At 45.5% G+C, this 12,896-nt stretch overlaps 1 protein-coding gene across 6 annotated transcripts in view; it reads right to left on the bottom strand.

Moving 5' to 3' along the window:
* Window positions 1-12,896, bottom strand: part of LOXHD1 (lipoxygenase homology PLAT domains 1) — a 181,133-nt gene that overhangs the window by 23,490 nt on the left and 144,747 nt on the right. For all 6 annotated transcript variants that reach the window (XR_014517219.1, XM_083465658.1, XM_083465661.1 and 3 more), the window contains 2 exons: window positions 4,939-5,124; window positions 2,235-2,362 (listed from right to left, as the gene is read on the bottom strand). Coding sequence is in view for 5 of the 6 variants with exons in the window: in XM_083465658.1 (XP_083321784.1) it covers window positions 2,235-2,362; window positions 4,939-5,124 (314 nt within the window). In the remaining variant the exon portion in view is untranslated. The remainder of the gene's footprint in view (window positions 1-2,234; window positions 2,363-4,938; window positions 5,125-12,896) is intronic.

Raw genomic sequence — 12,896 nt, 5'->3', positions numbered from 1 at the left:
CGACAACTTTCACCATCCTCAGCCAACTTAGCCAGTGTTCAGGGATGATGGGAACTGTAGTCCAATGACACCTGGGGCCAGGGGCGGAGGAAGGGGGGTGCAGTGGATGCGGGTCGCCCCGGGTGTCACCATTAAGGGGGTGAAAAAATGCCTGGTGGCACTCACTGCGGTGGCCTGGGCACCCGCAGGCTCTGTGCTGCCCCAAATGGTCCACCCGCTGTCTCCCCCCCCCCCAGCTGTAGGGTGGCTGAGTGGGAGGAGGCATGCGGAGTTCTTGGAGGTCCTGCGGAGCATCCTGCCCCAGCTTGCCCCACCCCCGCGGGTGGCTGGGCATGCCCCTGGGCTCAGGACACGCATGCCACCCCAGAAGCCCAATTGGCTTGCTCCACTGCTGCCTGGGATTCCAAGGTTGAAGGGGTGAGGACCTCATTCCTGCCTGCCTGAAATCTCATCCCATTCCAACCCGTGTCACGAATCCTGATCTGGACTTTGCATGTGCCACCGCTGTCAGCAGGAGAGCACACACGTTTAACATGCTGAAGAAGAAGAAGAGTTTGGATTTGATATCCCGCTTTATCACTACCCAAAGGAGTCTCAAAGCGGCTAACATTCTCCTTTTCCTTCTTCTCTGTGAGGTGAGTGGGGCTGAGAGACTTCAGAGAAGTGTGACTAGCCCAAGGTCACCCAGCAGCTGCATGTGGAGGAGCGGGGAAGCGAACCCGGTTCACCAGATTACGAGTCTACCGCTCTTAACCACTACACCACACTGGCTGAAGGTCCCTAGCTAACTCTCATGCATTTCCAGGTAGAAGGATCTTGCAACAGATGGTGGACCTCTTTCTGGGTGAGACACAGGACAGCCACTGCCAGTCAGTGCAGACAATAATGGGCTGGCTGAGCCACTGGCTTGATCCAGGTTCCCATCCAGGCTGAGCAGTTCTGCTATCGCTCTGCTCCTGCAAGCAACACATTTAAAGATCCTGCTCATAACTGTTTGTTGGATTCTTAACCTCCCTGTTGCTCCACAGGACAGATTAAATTACACAGAGGCTATTGCCCTGGAGAGATGAACTAGATGGCAAGAGAGCTCTTTGAGAACGCTTAATTTATATGCACGTGGGGGCATAAATCTGAATCAAACACTAACAAGAGGAAAAAGGGGTGAAGACAGAGCAGATAAATGGCCTGGCACAGTGCCCTCTCCTGGATATGGGCTCATCTCTCAGGAGGAACTCATTGGCTGTTCCTGCCCTCATGTCCACTTATCAATTTTTGCATGGCCAGGAGCAATTTTGCAGCTTAAAGCTAATGTAAATTAAATTGCCTTATTATCTGGGACAGTTTAAGGACGTGTTTTTTTTTATTATTTATTAAATTTCTATTATGTATTGGATTGTTTCTGTTGCATAAATCATCTTGGGTTATTACTTAAAGAAAGGCTTCAAGTCTTAGGGTAGCTACAATTTGCTGTCCCAATTATCCTCGCATGGCAATTTTCTGGGATTGTTTCCAGGCCTCTGTGCATTTTGCAATTCCATGGAACTGCAGAAAAACCACCCAAATCTCAGCTTGCCTTTTTTGCTTTTGCTTTTTTAAAATTTTTACAGCAGTTAGGAGAAAAACATGTTTCCAGTCCTGGTAAACTGCCATCTCCATTAGGAAGCAGGCCTGAGACCCTGGAGAGCCATTGCAAGCCAGTGAGGAGCAACCGGCTCAATGGGAACTTCCTATACTCTCTGTTATATTGTTTAGATTTTCTGATAGGGAAAATCAGATAGAGAGATCAGCAGGATACACATGTACCAGGCCCTGAGCAAGAAGGGACCCTGGACTTTTAATTTTCATTTTTTTAAAAAAGTCAATTAGAGACGTATAAAGAAAGTTTGAAAGCAAAATGTGGAAGCACCTTTCTAAGACAAATTGGGCAGATACAGAGAGGTTGTTGCTAATGATGCTTAGGAAATGCTGATCGAATATATGTATATGAGCAGCAGTTCTTGGCAGTAGATTGCAGGGAGTAGAGGGCAGGGGCCTCAGTCTACAGGTACCAGGACCAGGAAATCCCATTGGCAGCTGTATGAGAGATCATGATTTGCCCAGGGATAAACTAGGTATTTTCTCAAATCAAGTCCAACACAACGAACCCACAAAGACCAAATGGCCCTCCAGGGGCTCAAGAATGGACTCTGGCATTGGGAGCTCTGGAACAAGTAATTTGGCAAAGTCCTGCTTACCTGACTCCATTTTTTTCCAGCTGCATCTCTTCAGAGCACCCGTTAGATCCAAAGAGCACTATAAAAATACCAGCATCCGTACCGGCATATTGGACATCGCCAGTCACAACGGTCACTTCATAGAGAATCTGGGAAGAGATTAAGAACTTGTGATTTTAATTTCTGTAATTAAAATATTTTTTTAAAAAATTACTTACTGTAAAACCCCCCACCAAAGACCAAGCCACAATTGTAATAAATAGAATGGGCTATGGGTGTGTCAGTGGCTCCTTAGGCTATGCATGGAACAAGGCTGGCTTTATGGGCAGAAGGAACTTTCAGGTAAACGAAGGGATTAGGGTAAAAAAAAATGAAAATAATTCGACATTAAAGAGAGGGGAAATGTCTTGGAATTGGTTGTCCTATTGCACCCCCCCCCAAAAAAATGAACAATTAATTGGTGGAGCTCCCTGCCATGAGTGATATGGAGATAGCCTGTAGTTTGAGCAGTTTAGGGGGATGAGGTCCATCAATGCCCATTAGCCATGGTAACTTCTTCCCTAGAAACTGACCAATTCAAGGGGCCCTTCTGAGCACCCCCCCCCGTACCTAGGGCCCATGTTTTTAATAGAATGGCCCTCGTTTTCACAATAATGTCTTAATTTAGAGTACGATCCATCACATTCGAAGCGGAAGGCTATAGTTATTAAACTACAAGTCATTACAGTGGTACCTCAGGTTACATACGCTTCAGGTTACATACGCTTCAGGTTACAGACTCCGCTAACCCAGAAATAGTACCTCAGGTTAAGAACTTTACTTCAGGATGAGAACAGAAATCGTGCTCTGGCGGTGCAGCGGCAGCAGGAGGCCCCATTAGGTAAAGTGGTGCTTCAGGTTAAGAACAGTTTCAGGTTAAGAACGGACCTCCGGACCGAATTAAGTACTTAACCCGAGGTACCGCTTTATATGTGTTGGGGCACCTCCAGAAGTGTTGTGGGGTTTTTTTTGCTGTGCATTTTCCAACATGTTATTGACAGAATAAAAACACAAAAGTGATGTTATTTATACTGGACCATCTACACATTGGTTGTTCTGCGGTGTTTCCTGTCATGGGCCAGGACTCAGCTTCACCTGCTGAGCAGCAGCCTGAAGGAGCAAACGGCAAAGTGACTCCACCTGCTGCTGATCAGCCTTCTTGCTCCCGATGAGAACCAGCTAGCTCCAGATTTCTTAAGCAGGGTTTCCAGCCTCAGTCGGTTGCTGGAAACGTTCGTCATTCCTGGGCAGACCTTGCTGCTTCTTGTGACCATGGACCCTTGGCTTTCTTCACTCCCGGATCATTTGACTATGCGCTCTATGTGGGGCTACCTGTGAAGGTGACCCAGAAACTACAACTAATCCAGAATGCGTCAACTAGATTGGTGCCTGGGAGCAGCCGCTGAGACCACATAGCACTGGTCCTTAAAGACCTACACTGGCTCCCAGTACATTTCTGAGCACAATTCAAAGTGTGGGTGCTGATCTTTAAAGCCCTAAACAGCCTTGGTCCTGTATACCTGAAGGAGCGTCTCCACCCCCATCGTTCTGCCCGGATGCTGAGGTCCAGCTCTGAGGGCCTTCTGGTGGTTCCCTCCCTGTGAGAAGCCAAGTTACAGGGAACCAGGCAGAGGGCCTTCTCAGTAGTGGCACCCGCCCTGTGGAACGCCCTCACACCAGATGTCAAAGAGAACAACAACTACCAGACTTTTAGAAGACATCTGAAGGCAGAACTACTGAGCTGGCAGCACAGGATTATGACATTTCCCTAATGTTACTTTATTATTGGAATCTGGAGGAGGACTACTGTACTATAGTGCAACCAAAGCAGGACACCCCAGGACATTAGCAGTGTGAAAAGTTACAGAATCTGGAAGTTACAGGACAGGCACCTATTGTAAATGAAGCAGCATGCCTACCCTGAAACATTCACAGACATGAACAGTGTTGAATTATAGCTGCCCTGATACCATCTTGGGTACAAATAATCATGAATTCACAATAAAAAAAGAATTCTGCAGGACAAAAAGAGTTCCTTTGGTGGTCCGCCAAAGCCACCAGTAATTTTCAAGTGGTCTGGCAAAGGCAGGAGAATTTGAGAACCACTAGTTCCCTCCCAGAAAAAAGTTATATTTAGATGCAACTAATGGACTACATGGAAATGGTGGAAATGACTGGCAGAATCCGAGACCAGGGAGAGGAGACGGTGGAGGAAGATTGGAAGAAATTTAAAATTTATTTGCAGAAATATTGTAAAATTTATGAATGTTAAGGGCATTGAAATGAATCGCAGGCGTTTTAGCAACAAAGTAAAATGTAAGATTGGATTAACAACTGATAAATTACCGTAATAGGATATGAACTTGCTGAATAATCTTTAAAAAAGGGATACAAGAACGGGAGACGTGAGGAAGTCCGGAAAATAAGCTAATTGAAGATGAGAAATTAAGAAAGAGGGGATTTTTGTTTTTTGTTATTATATGTGTTTTTATCTCTTTTTTCTTTTTCTTTTGATGTGTTTAATGTCTGTATTTTTGTACTGTATTGTTTTTTTGTGATTTTGTATTTTCTTTGTCTTTTATTGTGAAAACTTAATAAAATATTTATAAAAAAAACAAACAGAAAAAAGTTATATTTGCTTCAGAAGTGGCCGGTGAGAAGTATAGGGCAAGGTGATACGACTGACCTTCAGGCCAACGTTGACACAGTCTGCATCCAGGATGTTGTAGACCCGCGAGGTAAGTCCATCTCCCATGTCTCTGGCCAGCCAGCACTTGCAGACAAAGGTATACATGACACCTTTGGTGGGCACAATGATGGTTATTTCTTCCAAGAGCCAGGAGCTTTCTGGTGTGGCACCATCATGACCCACCTAGTGGAGCCGGAAAGGAAGAATCACTGTTGGTCAACATGAAAGCTTGGGCAAGCCGATCACACAATGATGGAGAGAATGGCAGCACGACACTATGTAAAGGTAAAGGTAAAGGGACCCCTGACCATTAGGTCCAGTTGTGGCCTACTCTGGGGTTGCGGTGCTCATCTCGCTTTATTGGCCGAGGGAGCCGGCATACAGCTTCTGGGTCATGTGGCCAGCATGACTAAGCCGCTTCTGGAGAACCAGAGCAGCGCACGGAAACACCGTTTACCTTCCCGCTAGAGCGGTACCTATTTATCTACTAGCACTTTGACGTGCTTTCGAACTGCTCGGTTGGCAGGAGCTGGGACCAAACAACGGGAGCTCATCCCATCATGGGGATTCGAACCGCCGACCTTCTGATCGGCAAGTCCTAGGCTCTGTGGTTTAACCAACAGCGTCACCTGCTTCCTATTTTTTTTCATTTCATTTCATTTCACTTTTAATTTGTATACCGCCTTTCTACTCAAGGCGATTTACACAATGAAATTGACTCTCAAAACATCAGCAAATAATAAACAGATAATAAATAAACAGAAATTCACTCTTAGCAATTGCAATAAATAATAATAGACACACAACTTATAAAATGTTTTTAAAATACTTTTATTTATTCATTGAAAATATGTGTGGCACGAGTAATTTTTATTCTGAAAATTTGACCCAGAGAAAAAAGGTTTCACAACCGCAGCCCCACTGTGTGTTAGCCACCTGGGTGGGGGGTGGACAGGGGCTGAAAGAGACCCACCGGAGGAACACAACCCACAGGTGCAAACCACGGCGCTTGGCCTGTGCGTGCCTCAGTTTCCCCACCCTCAGGAATCACTGCTGTACTTTATTTCATAAAATTTATTGTATTTTTACATGTATAACACGCTCCCATGTATAAGAGGCCCCTTATTTTTGGGGACCCCAAATTAAGAAAATGGGGAGAGATTGCCCGGAGTTGTTGTTCAGCTTTTTGGGGGAGGATTGCCCAGACTTGTTGAGCTTTTTTTAGGGGGGATTGCCAAAAATCGCTCACCCGCATAACCTGCTCTGCCACTTGCACACGTCGCAATATCCACTTATCGTCTGTCCCCTTGCTGGCAGATGCCGCCAATCGCCCGCCCAACTCATGCACCAACAGCCAATCAACACCAGCCCTTGCCGCAGCCACCAATAACACACCCAATAGTTGATGACAATCTCAGGCTTGCGGGAGCAGCCAATCACACGTCCCTCCTATGCATATCCGTGTAGAAGACGACCCCTTATTTTTAAACTAATTTTTAAAAATAAAATAACCTCGTCTTATACATGGTAAAGTACGGTATATGCTACAATGCCACATAGCCACTGGGCTGCTTTGTAAACTTCTATTTATTTAATACATTCATGTGCCACTTAATTACTTGCATTTCTCAGCAGGGCCTATAAAAACAATCCACTGGAAATGGGGGAAAACAGAACAATAAAAAATGGACACTACAAGTGAAAGTGAGGGCGATGGAAATGGAAAGACGGTTGTGTTCACAAGTAGCACGAAAAGCGGGAGGTGGGGAATATGTTTGTGGAAAAGGGAATCTGGAAGAAAAAGGAGGCAGCTTAAAATGTTTGTGGAAAACCTGTAAGCAGCATTGGTTTAGGTCTACCGACCAGCTCGTTGATCCACGAGGGACAGAGTGAAGAACATCTTTCTATAACCCTGTGGCGCTTCGCAACCATTCCCTGAACTCGCACGACCCTACTTAGCTCGGAGAGATGCGAATCCTCTCAGCCGGCGCTGTCTGAACTGTCTGACAAACTGCTAACAGTTTAGACTTCTCTCCAAGAATCTCGCCGCATGTCACTGCTAAATTACTTAAGAGATTAATCTCGGGCACATTCTTATCAGCATAATTATGTACCCCAATCACTTCAAGGGAGCCTCTCCCAGTCAATCAGCCCTAATGAACAATCTGCTCACGAAAACACTGGAAAGCCTGACAGTTCATCGTGTTCAAAGCAAAAGTTGTTCCTTATTAGCAGAGGCGTCCAAACCCTTTTGGCTTCTCTGCTTCAAGTGGGGAAATTAGTTCCCAGTCCACCCTCCATGCGATAAGTCATTCCATCTGAAACGGCCGATCATTTGTATATCTCCTCCCACTACACACACAAATTTACACGAAACAACTGATAACTTTATCTAACAGTTTCAGCCATCCCTCCCATTTAGGGGCATTACCACCCGGCTAAAGGCTGCATAGCTGCAGAAAATTACATCTAATCGCCTTGGAAACTGAGCGATTGACAGGGAGATTGGCAGGTGCTCACAATGGGGGAGGAATGCAGTTCAGTTTGCTTTCCTAACAGGCATGTACCTAATTCGCTGCTCCCAAAATCATGCACGGACCCAAACTGTGGCTGTTCTTCGAAAGGACTTCTCCAGATTTTGCAGTGCATTTCTCAAACCAAGCAATTTGTGCAAAAGAAATGCATATATTAGGGGGAGAGGTACATAAAACACATGGGTTAGTGGGAAAAGCCCCTACAAAAATGTACCATAAGGGTGCTTGTTTGTTAAACAGTTTATATTAGGCAATGCTGCCTATAAATTAAGAAAAAGGCAAACTAAAATGCGGGTGAATTCTCATGAGAACTTAAAAATGCAATCTTATGCGAAAAGGTTGGAAAAATGAGAAATCAAAACCGACAGATTTTGTCCTTCCATAGCAGATTCCTGACATGGGATAGGAATAATGAAAATGGCTTTGGTACCCTTCATTGCTACCTCTCCAGCTAGCTTTTGCTCAGTCTCTGAAAGTCACAGAATCATAGAGTTGGAAGGTAACCCCCCAAAGATCATCTAGTACAACCCTCTGCAATTCAGGAATCTCAACTAAAGTATCCATGACAGATGGCCATCCAACCTCTGCTTTAAAATCTCCAAGGAAGGAGAGTCCACCATCTCCCAAGGGAGACCATTCCACTGTTGAACAGCTCTTACTGTCAGAAAGTAACCAATATGATCAAGGGTCTGGAAACCAAGCATTATGAGGAGCAGTTGAGGGAGTTGGGTAGCATGTCCTCCTGGAAAAGAGGAGTCTAAGAGCAGAGACATAATGTTGCCAACAAAGGTCCGCATAGTTAAAGCTATGGTTTTCCCAGTAGTGATGTGTGGAAGTGAGAGCTGGACCATAAAGAAGGCTGATCGCCAAAGAATTGATGCTTTTGAATTATGGTGCTGGAGGAGACTCTTGAGAGTCCCGTGGACTGCAAGAAGATCAAACCTCTCCATTCTGAAGGAAATCAGCCCTGAGTGCTCACTGGAAGGACAGATCGTGAAGCTGAGGCTCCAAGACTTTGGCCACCTGATGAGAAGAGGAGAGAAGACTCCCTGGAAAAGACCCTGATGTTGGGAAAGATGGAGGGCACAAGGAGAAGGGGACGACAGAGGACGAGATGGTTGGACAGTGTTCTCGAAGCTACCAGCATGAGTTTGACCAAACTGCAGGAGGCAGTGGAAGACAGGAGTGCCTGGCGTGCTCTGGTCCATGGGGTCACAAAGAGTCGGAGACGACTAAACAACAAAAAGAGCAGATATGATAGCCATCTTCAATATCTCAGGGGCTGTCCCATGGAAGATGGAGTGAGCTTGCTTTCTCCTGCTCTGGCGGGTAGGACTTGAACCAATGGCTTCAGGTTACAAGAAAGTAGATCCCATCCTAACATCAGGAAGAACTTTATGGCAGTAAGAACTGTTTGACAGTAGAATTGGACTCCCATGAGAGGTTGTGGATGCTTCTTCACTGGAGGTTGTTAAGCAGAGGTTAGATGGCCATCTGTCATGGATGCTTTAGTTAAGATTCCTGAATTGATGAGGGTTGGACTAGATGACCCTGGGGTCCCTTCCAGCTCTACAATTCTATGATTCTATGGACTACAACTCCCATTCTCCCTGAGTCCATTGACCATGCTGGCTTGGGCTGATGGGAGTTATAGTCCTATAGATAGATAATTTATTATGGTCAGAGAGCAGCTTATAAAACACACTTGGGGGTACAATCCCAGAAGGAAAACAAACATTTAAAACAATGTACAACAATAAATTTAAAATTTATAAATGCGATAAGCATATAGACACTTAAAACTTTAAGATAAGCTACTGCAGAGAGATGACCCAGAGTCACCCATGGAACAGAATTTGGGGATTTTCTTAACTAGTTTGGTTTGGGTGATGGTCTGCACCTACAGATCTGTACACAGAATCTGGCGACCATCCGGGTCATCTTATGATCTTTGCCTAACAGGAAAAGGTCAATTTTTTGCTTTTCCAGGAGGTAGAGTCCTATAACAAGTAGAGGGCCCCAGTTTCCCCCTCACTGTGTAGGGACATTCCACTCCTCTTACAGGTAGAATCTTCCATTTCCTACTCAAATTTATGAATGGGCAGTTTCTGTCCATTTTTCATTCTTGTACTCTAGCCTACCTTTCATAGCTCATTTCTAGGCTCTCGCAAGCAGAAAGTGACCCTGTCTAGCTCCCTGCCCCGGGCATTCAGGGAGGTCTGGCAAATCCCAGCTGGCAGAGACACTGCAAGGTTGCAATAATGAGACATGATGGATTTGTCAAAGGGGAAGCTGGATTGGATTAGCCAAAAGACCATTCTGGCCAGATGGAGCAAAATGAGAGAAGACGCAAAGCCTCAAGGAGGTGGAGGTGGTGGTGGAGGAGAACAAGAAAAGCTGAAGAGTCAGGATAATCTAATAAAGGCCTTATTGGTATAGACACTACAAAGAATTTGGTGGCAAATGAGGCACAATCCAAATAGACAAATTTGTGCACAATATCGATTTGGTGTTGGCATCAGTGTGTCTTGGGAGACAAGGGAAGAATGTGCCTTTTGGGGGCGAAGTCAACCCATTGGAGAGTCACAGCACCTGCTGTGGCTGTAGAGACTCATATGGGAGAGACATGTTTGGTTGCAGCTGTGGGAAGGTGAACCCCTGGATGGTTAAGTCCAGTCAAAGGTGACTATGGGGTGTGGCGCTTATCTCGCTTTCAGGCCGAGGGAACCGGCGTTTGCCCACAGACAGCTTTCCAGGTCATGTAGCCGGCATGACTAAACTGCTTCTGGAGCAACAGAACATCGTGATGGAAACCAGAGCGCACGGAAACACCATTTACCTTCCCGCCGCAGTGGTACCCATTTATCTACTTGCACTGGCATGCTTTCAAACTGCTAGGTTGGCCGAAGCTGGGACAGAACAATGGGAGCTCACCCCGTCGTGCATATTTGAACTGCTGACCTTCTGATCAGCAAGCCCAAGAGGCTCAGTGATTTAGACCCCCCGTGTCCTGGGGGAAGGTATAATTTATTCTAGTTGATGGGCAAGCAAGGAACTAATGTAGAACATAAAGAAACCTCTTGCCACTAATGGAAGCCACTTTGTTCAGCTGACTCTTTGTTTTCCGAGCTTTTTCAGCAGCTATTGCCCCAATACTTTAAAGCAGTTCTTTGCAAGCGTGAGAGACAGGTGGGTCATGTTGCAATTCTCAGTGGCTACTATCCACAATGCCTCTGTTGTACCTGCACTGTTCTGTTGCCATCTTTTTTGGTGATGCAGTGTATTCCTGTTTTGAGTGCTTTTTTCCTACATCTACTTGCTAATAGCCTGGAGTTTTCCCCTCCATATTCATAGAAACGTTGTTTAGAATATAGAATGCTGATCATTGTTTTGTTGATTTCTAGGGAGTCTAGTTCTCTCCTTTTTTGTTCTATAAGTTGAAGGAGTTTTTTGGATCCTGTTTGTTTGTAGCGTGATGAGAGGGCAGTGATGTCTTGTTCTATTTGGCTAATTTTTGAGACGCTTTGTTTTTAAAGGAATGCTTTCTCTTTTATGCAAGCTCCTCTGGTGACTGCTTTCATTGCATCCCATAAGAGGGGGGTTGTTAGAGTGTCTACATCATTTTCCTTGAAGTAGTTCTGGAGAGTTTTTGTGAGACTCTCTCTGATTTGTTTGTTTGTAGTTAGGATGGGACTGATGGACCATGATGGGGTGGTTTGTGTTCCCGCTCCTATTTTAACGGTGACTTCTACTGGGGAGTGATCTGTGATTTTAATGTTACCTATGTTTGTTGATTCCACTGAGGGGATCAGACCCTGTGTGAGCAGAATGCTGTCCAGTCTGGACACTGTACCATGGTGTCCAGATTGGAATGCATAGCTGGTGTCTCCCAGGTTTTGCTCATTCCAGATGTCTTAGAGACCCCTGTTGACGGAGGTTGGGAATCACAAGTGGGGAGAATGTAGCTACACACCCAGGCACTGCTGGCAGGCTTCTCTGGTTGGCAACCGTGAGAAGAGGTTACTTGATGGCAGTGGTGTAGCATGGGTTGCCAGGGCCCAGGGCCACACCGGGAAGGGAGGGAAACGGACGGAGTATGCCTGCACATTCAACTGCTTAACAGTGTCCGTGTCACCCAGGGATCGCAGGCACAGAGATACAAAAAGAAGAGTCATGCCGTAGTCTGGAGCGGTCACTTCCTAGTTCACATGGAGAAGCCATTTTTAACGGAGCCCAACAATGGAAGCACAAAGCTGTATTATGGCAGTACTGGGTGTTGAAATATTGCACCCCTAACAATTTTGTGCCCGGGGCAACCATCCTGTGCCCCCCATGCGATGTCACTGCCTGCTGAATTGCCTTACCCCATACATGCCCACTAGAGTGCTTTGATCTGTGGAACTGGCACTGTTACAGGTGCAATAAGACTTGCTCTGCATTTTCGTGCAGCGGCACCTAAACTTTGGAACTCCCTGCCTATTGACTTTGGACAAGTGCCTTCACTGTCTGTTTTTGGCACGTCCTTAATGTTATGTACTGAAGTTCTCACCCTGGGCCAGCAGGGGGATACTGTAGATAGTTATGCAAATGAAGGATCGAAAGTGACGTTCAGTGATTGGATAGTTTTAGAAAGTTGTTACAGTAACAAGGTACTGGAGCTGTATATAAGCAGGCTGACTGAGGCCTTCAGTTCAGTTCTGTTCTGGCATCGGAATAAAGAAGAGCTGTTTGAAGAATCGCTGTGTCGTCTGATATGTTCACCCACAACTTAACACTTAACACATTTTTGCTCAGGTAAGTCTATCTAGATCTGCAGAAGGTTTGTGTGTTTTATTCCTTTTTTAGCTACTGTCGCTTTAAACCATTTGGAATATTTTAAAATACCTGCTTTTAGCTTTTTTAAAAAAAATCAATAATTTTAATGGGGGTGGGGCAGGAAGCAGAAGGCATAGCATGCAAGAGCAACATGGCTGCCTGCAGATGGCTGTCAGGAAAAAGCAAAGGTTTATTTTGCGGGGGGTGGGGATAAAGCTGAGTGGAGTGATTGTCTATGCAAATTGTGCCTCTCAAACCGTTTGTTGTATAAGGGTTCCTGCGCTGGGATCTCTGATTGGTGCACATTGCTTATGAGCCATGATTAATGCTCTCCTATGAGAGGTCTCCCAAGGTCTGGCAAGCTGTGAAAGCAATTTCCATGTCGAGCTAGGAAATTATACAAGAAGTCCTCCTCCCTCCTCGCTGCAGGCCATTTATGAATCCGATCTCTGATAGAGAGCAACACTTTGTCAAGTCATCATTGTCTCTCTCTCTCTCTTTTTTTTACAGCATTTATAAATTGGAAGTGGTGGGGGGTTGCATAGCTGAGAACCGCCCCAAGCCGTGCACCACCCAAACAGATGCACACCAAATATAAGTGGTTTT

The sequence above is a fragment of the Podarcis liolepis genome, assembly GCF_965112155.1.
Source record: "Podarcis liolepis genome assembly, chromosome: 11".
NCBI lineage: Eukaryota > Metazoa > Chordata > Lepidosauria > Squamata > Lacertidae > Podarcis > Podarcis liolepis.
Note: the sequence above shows the minus strand (reverse complement) of the source record. Positions and strands in the feature narration are given on the sequence as shown.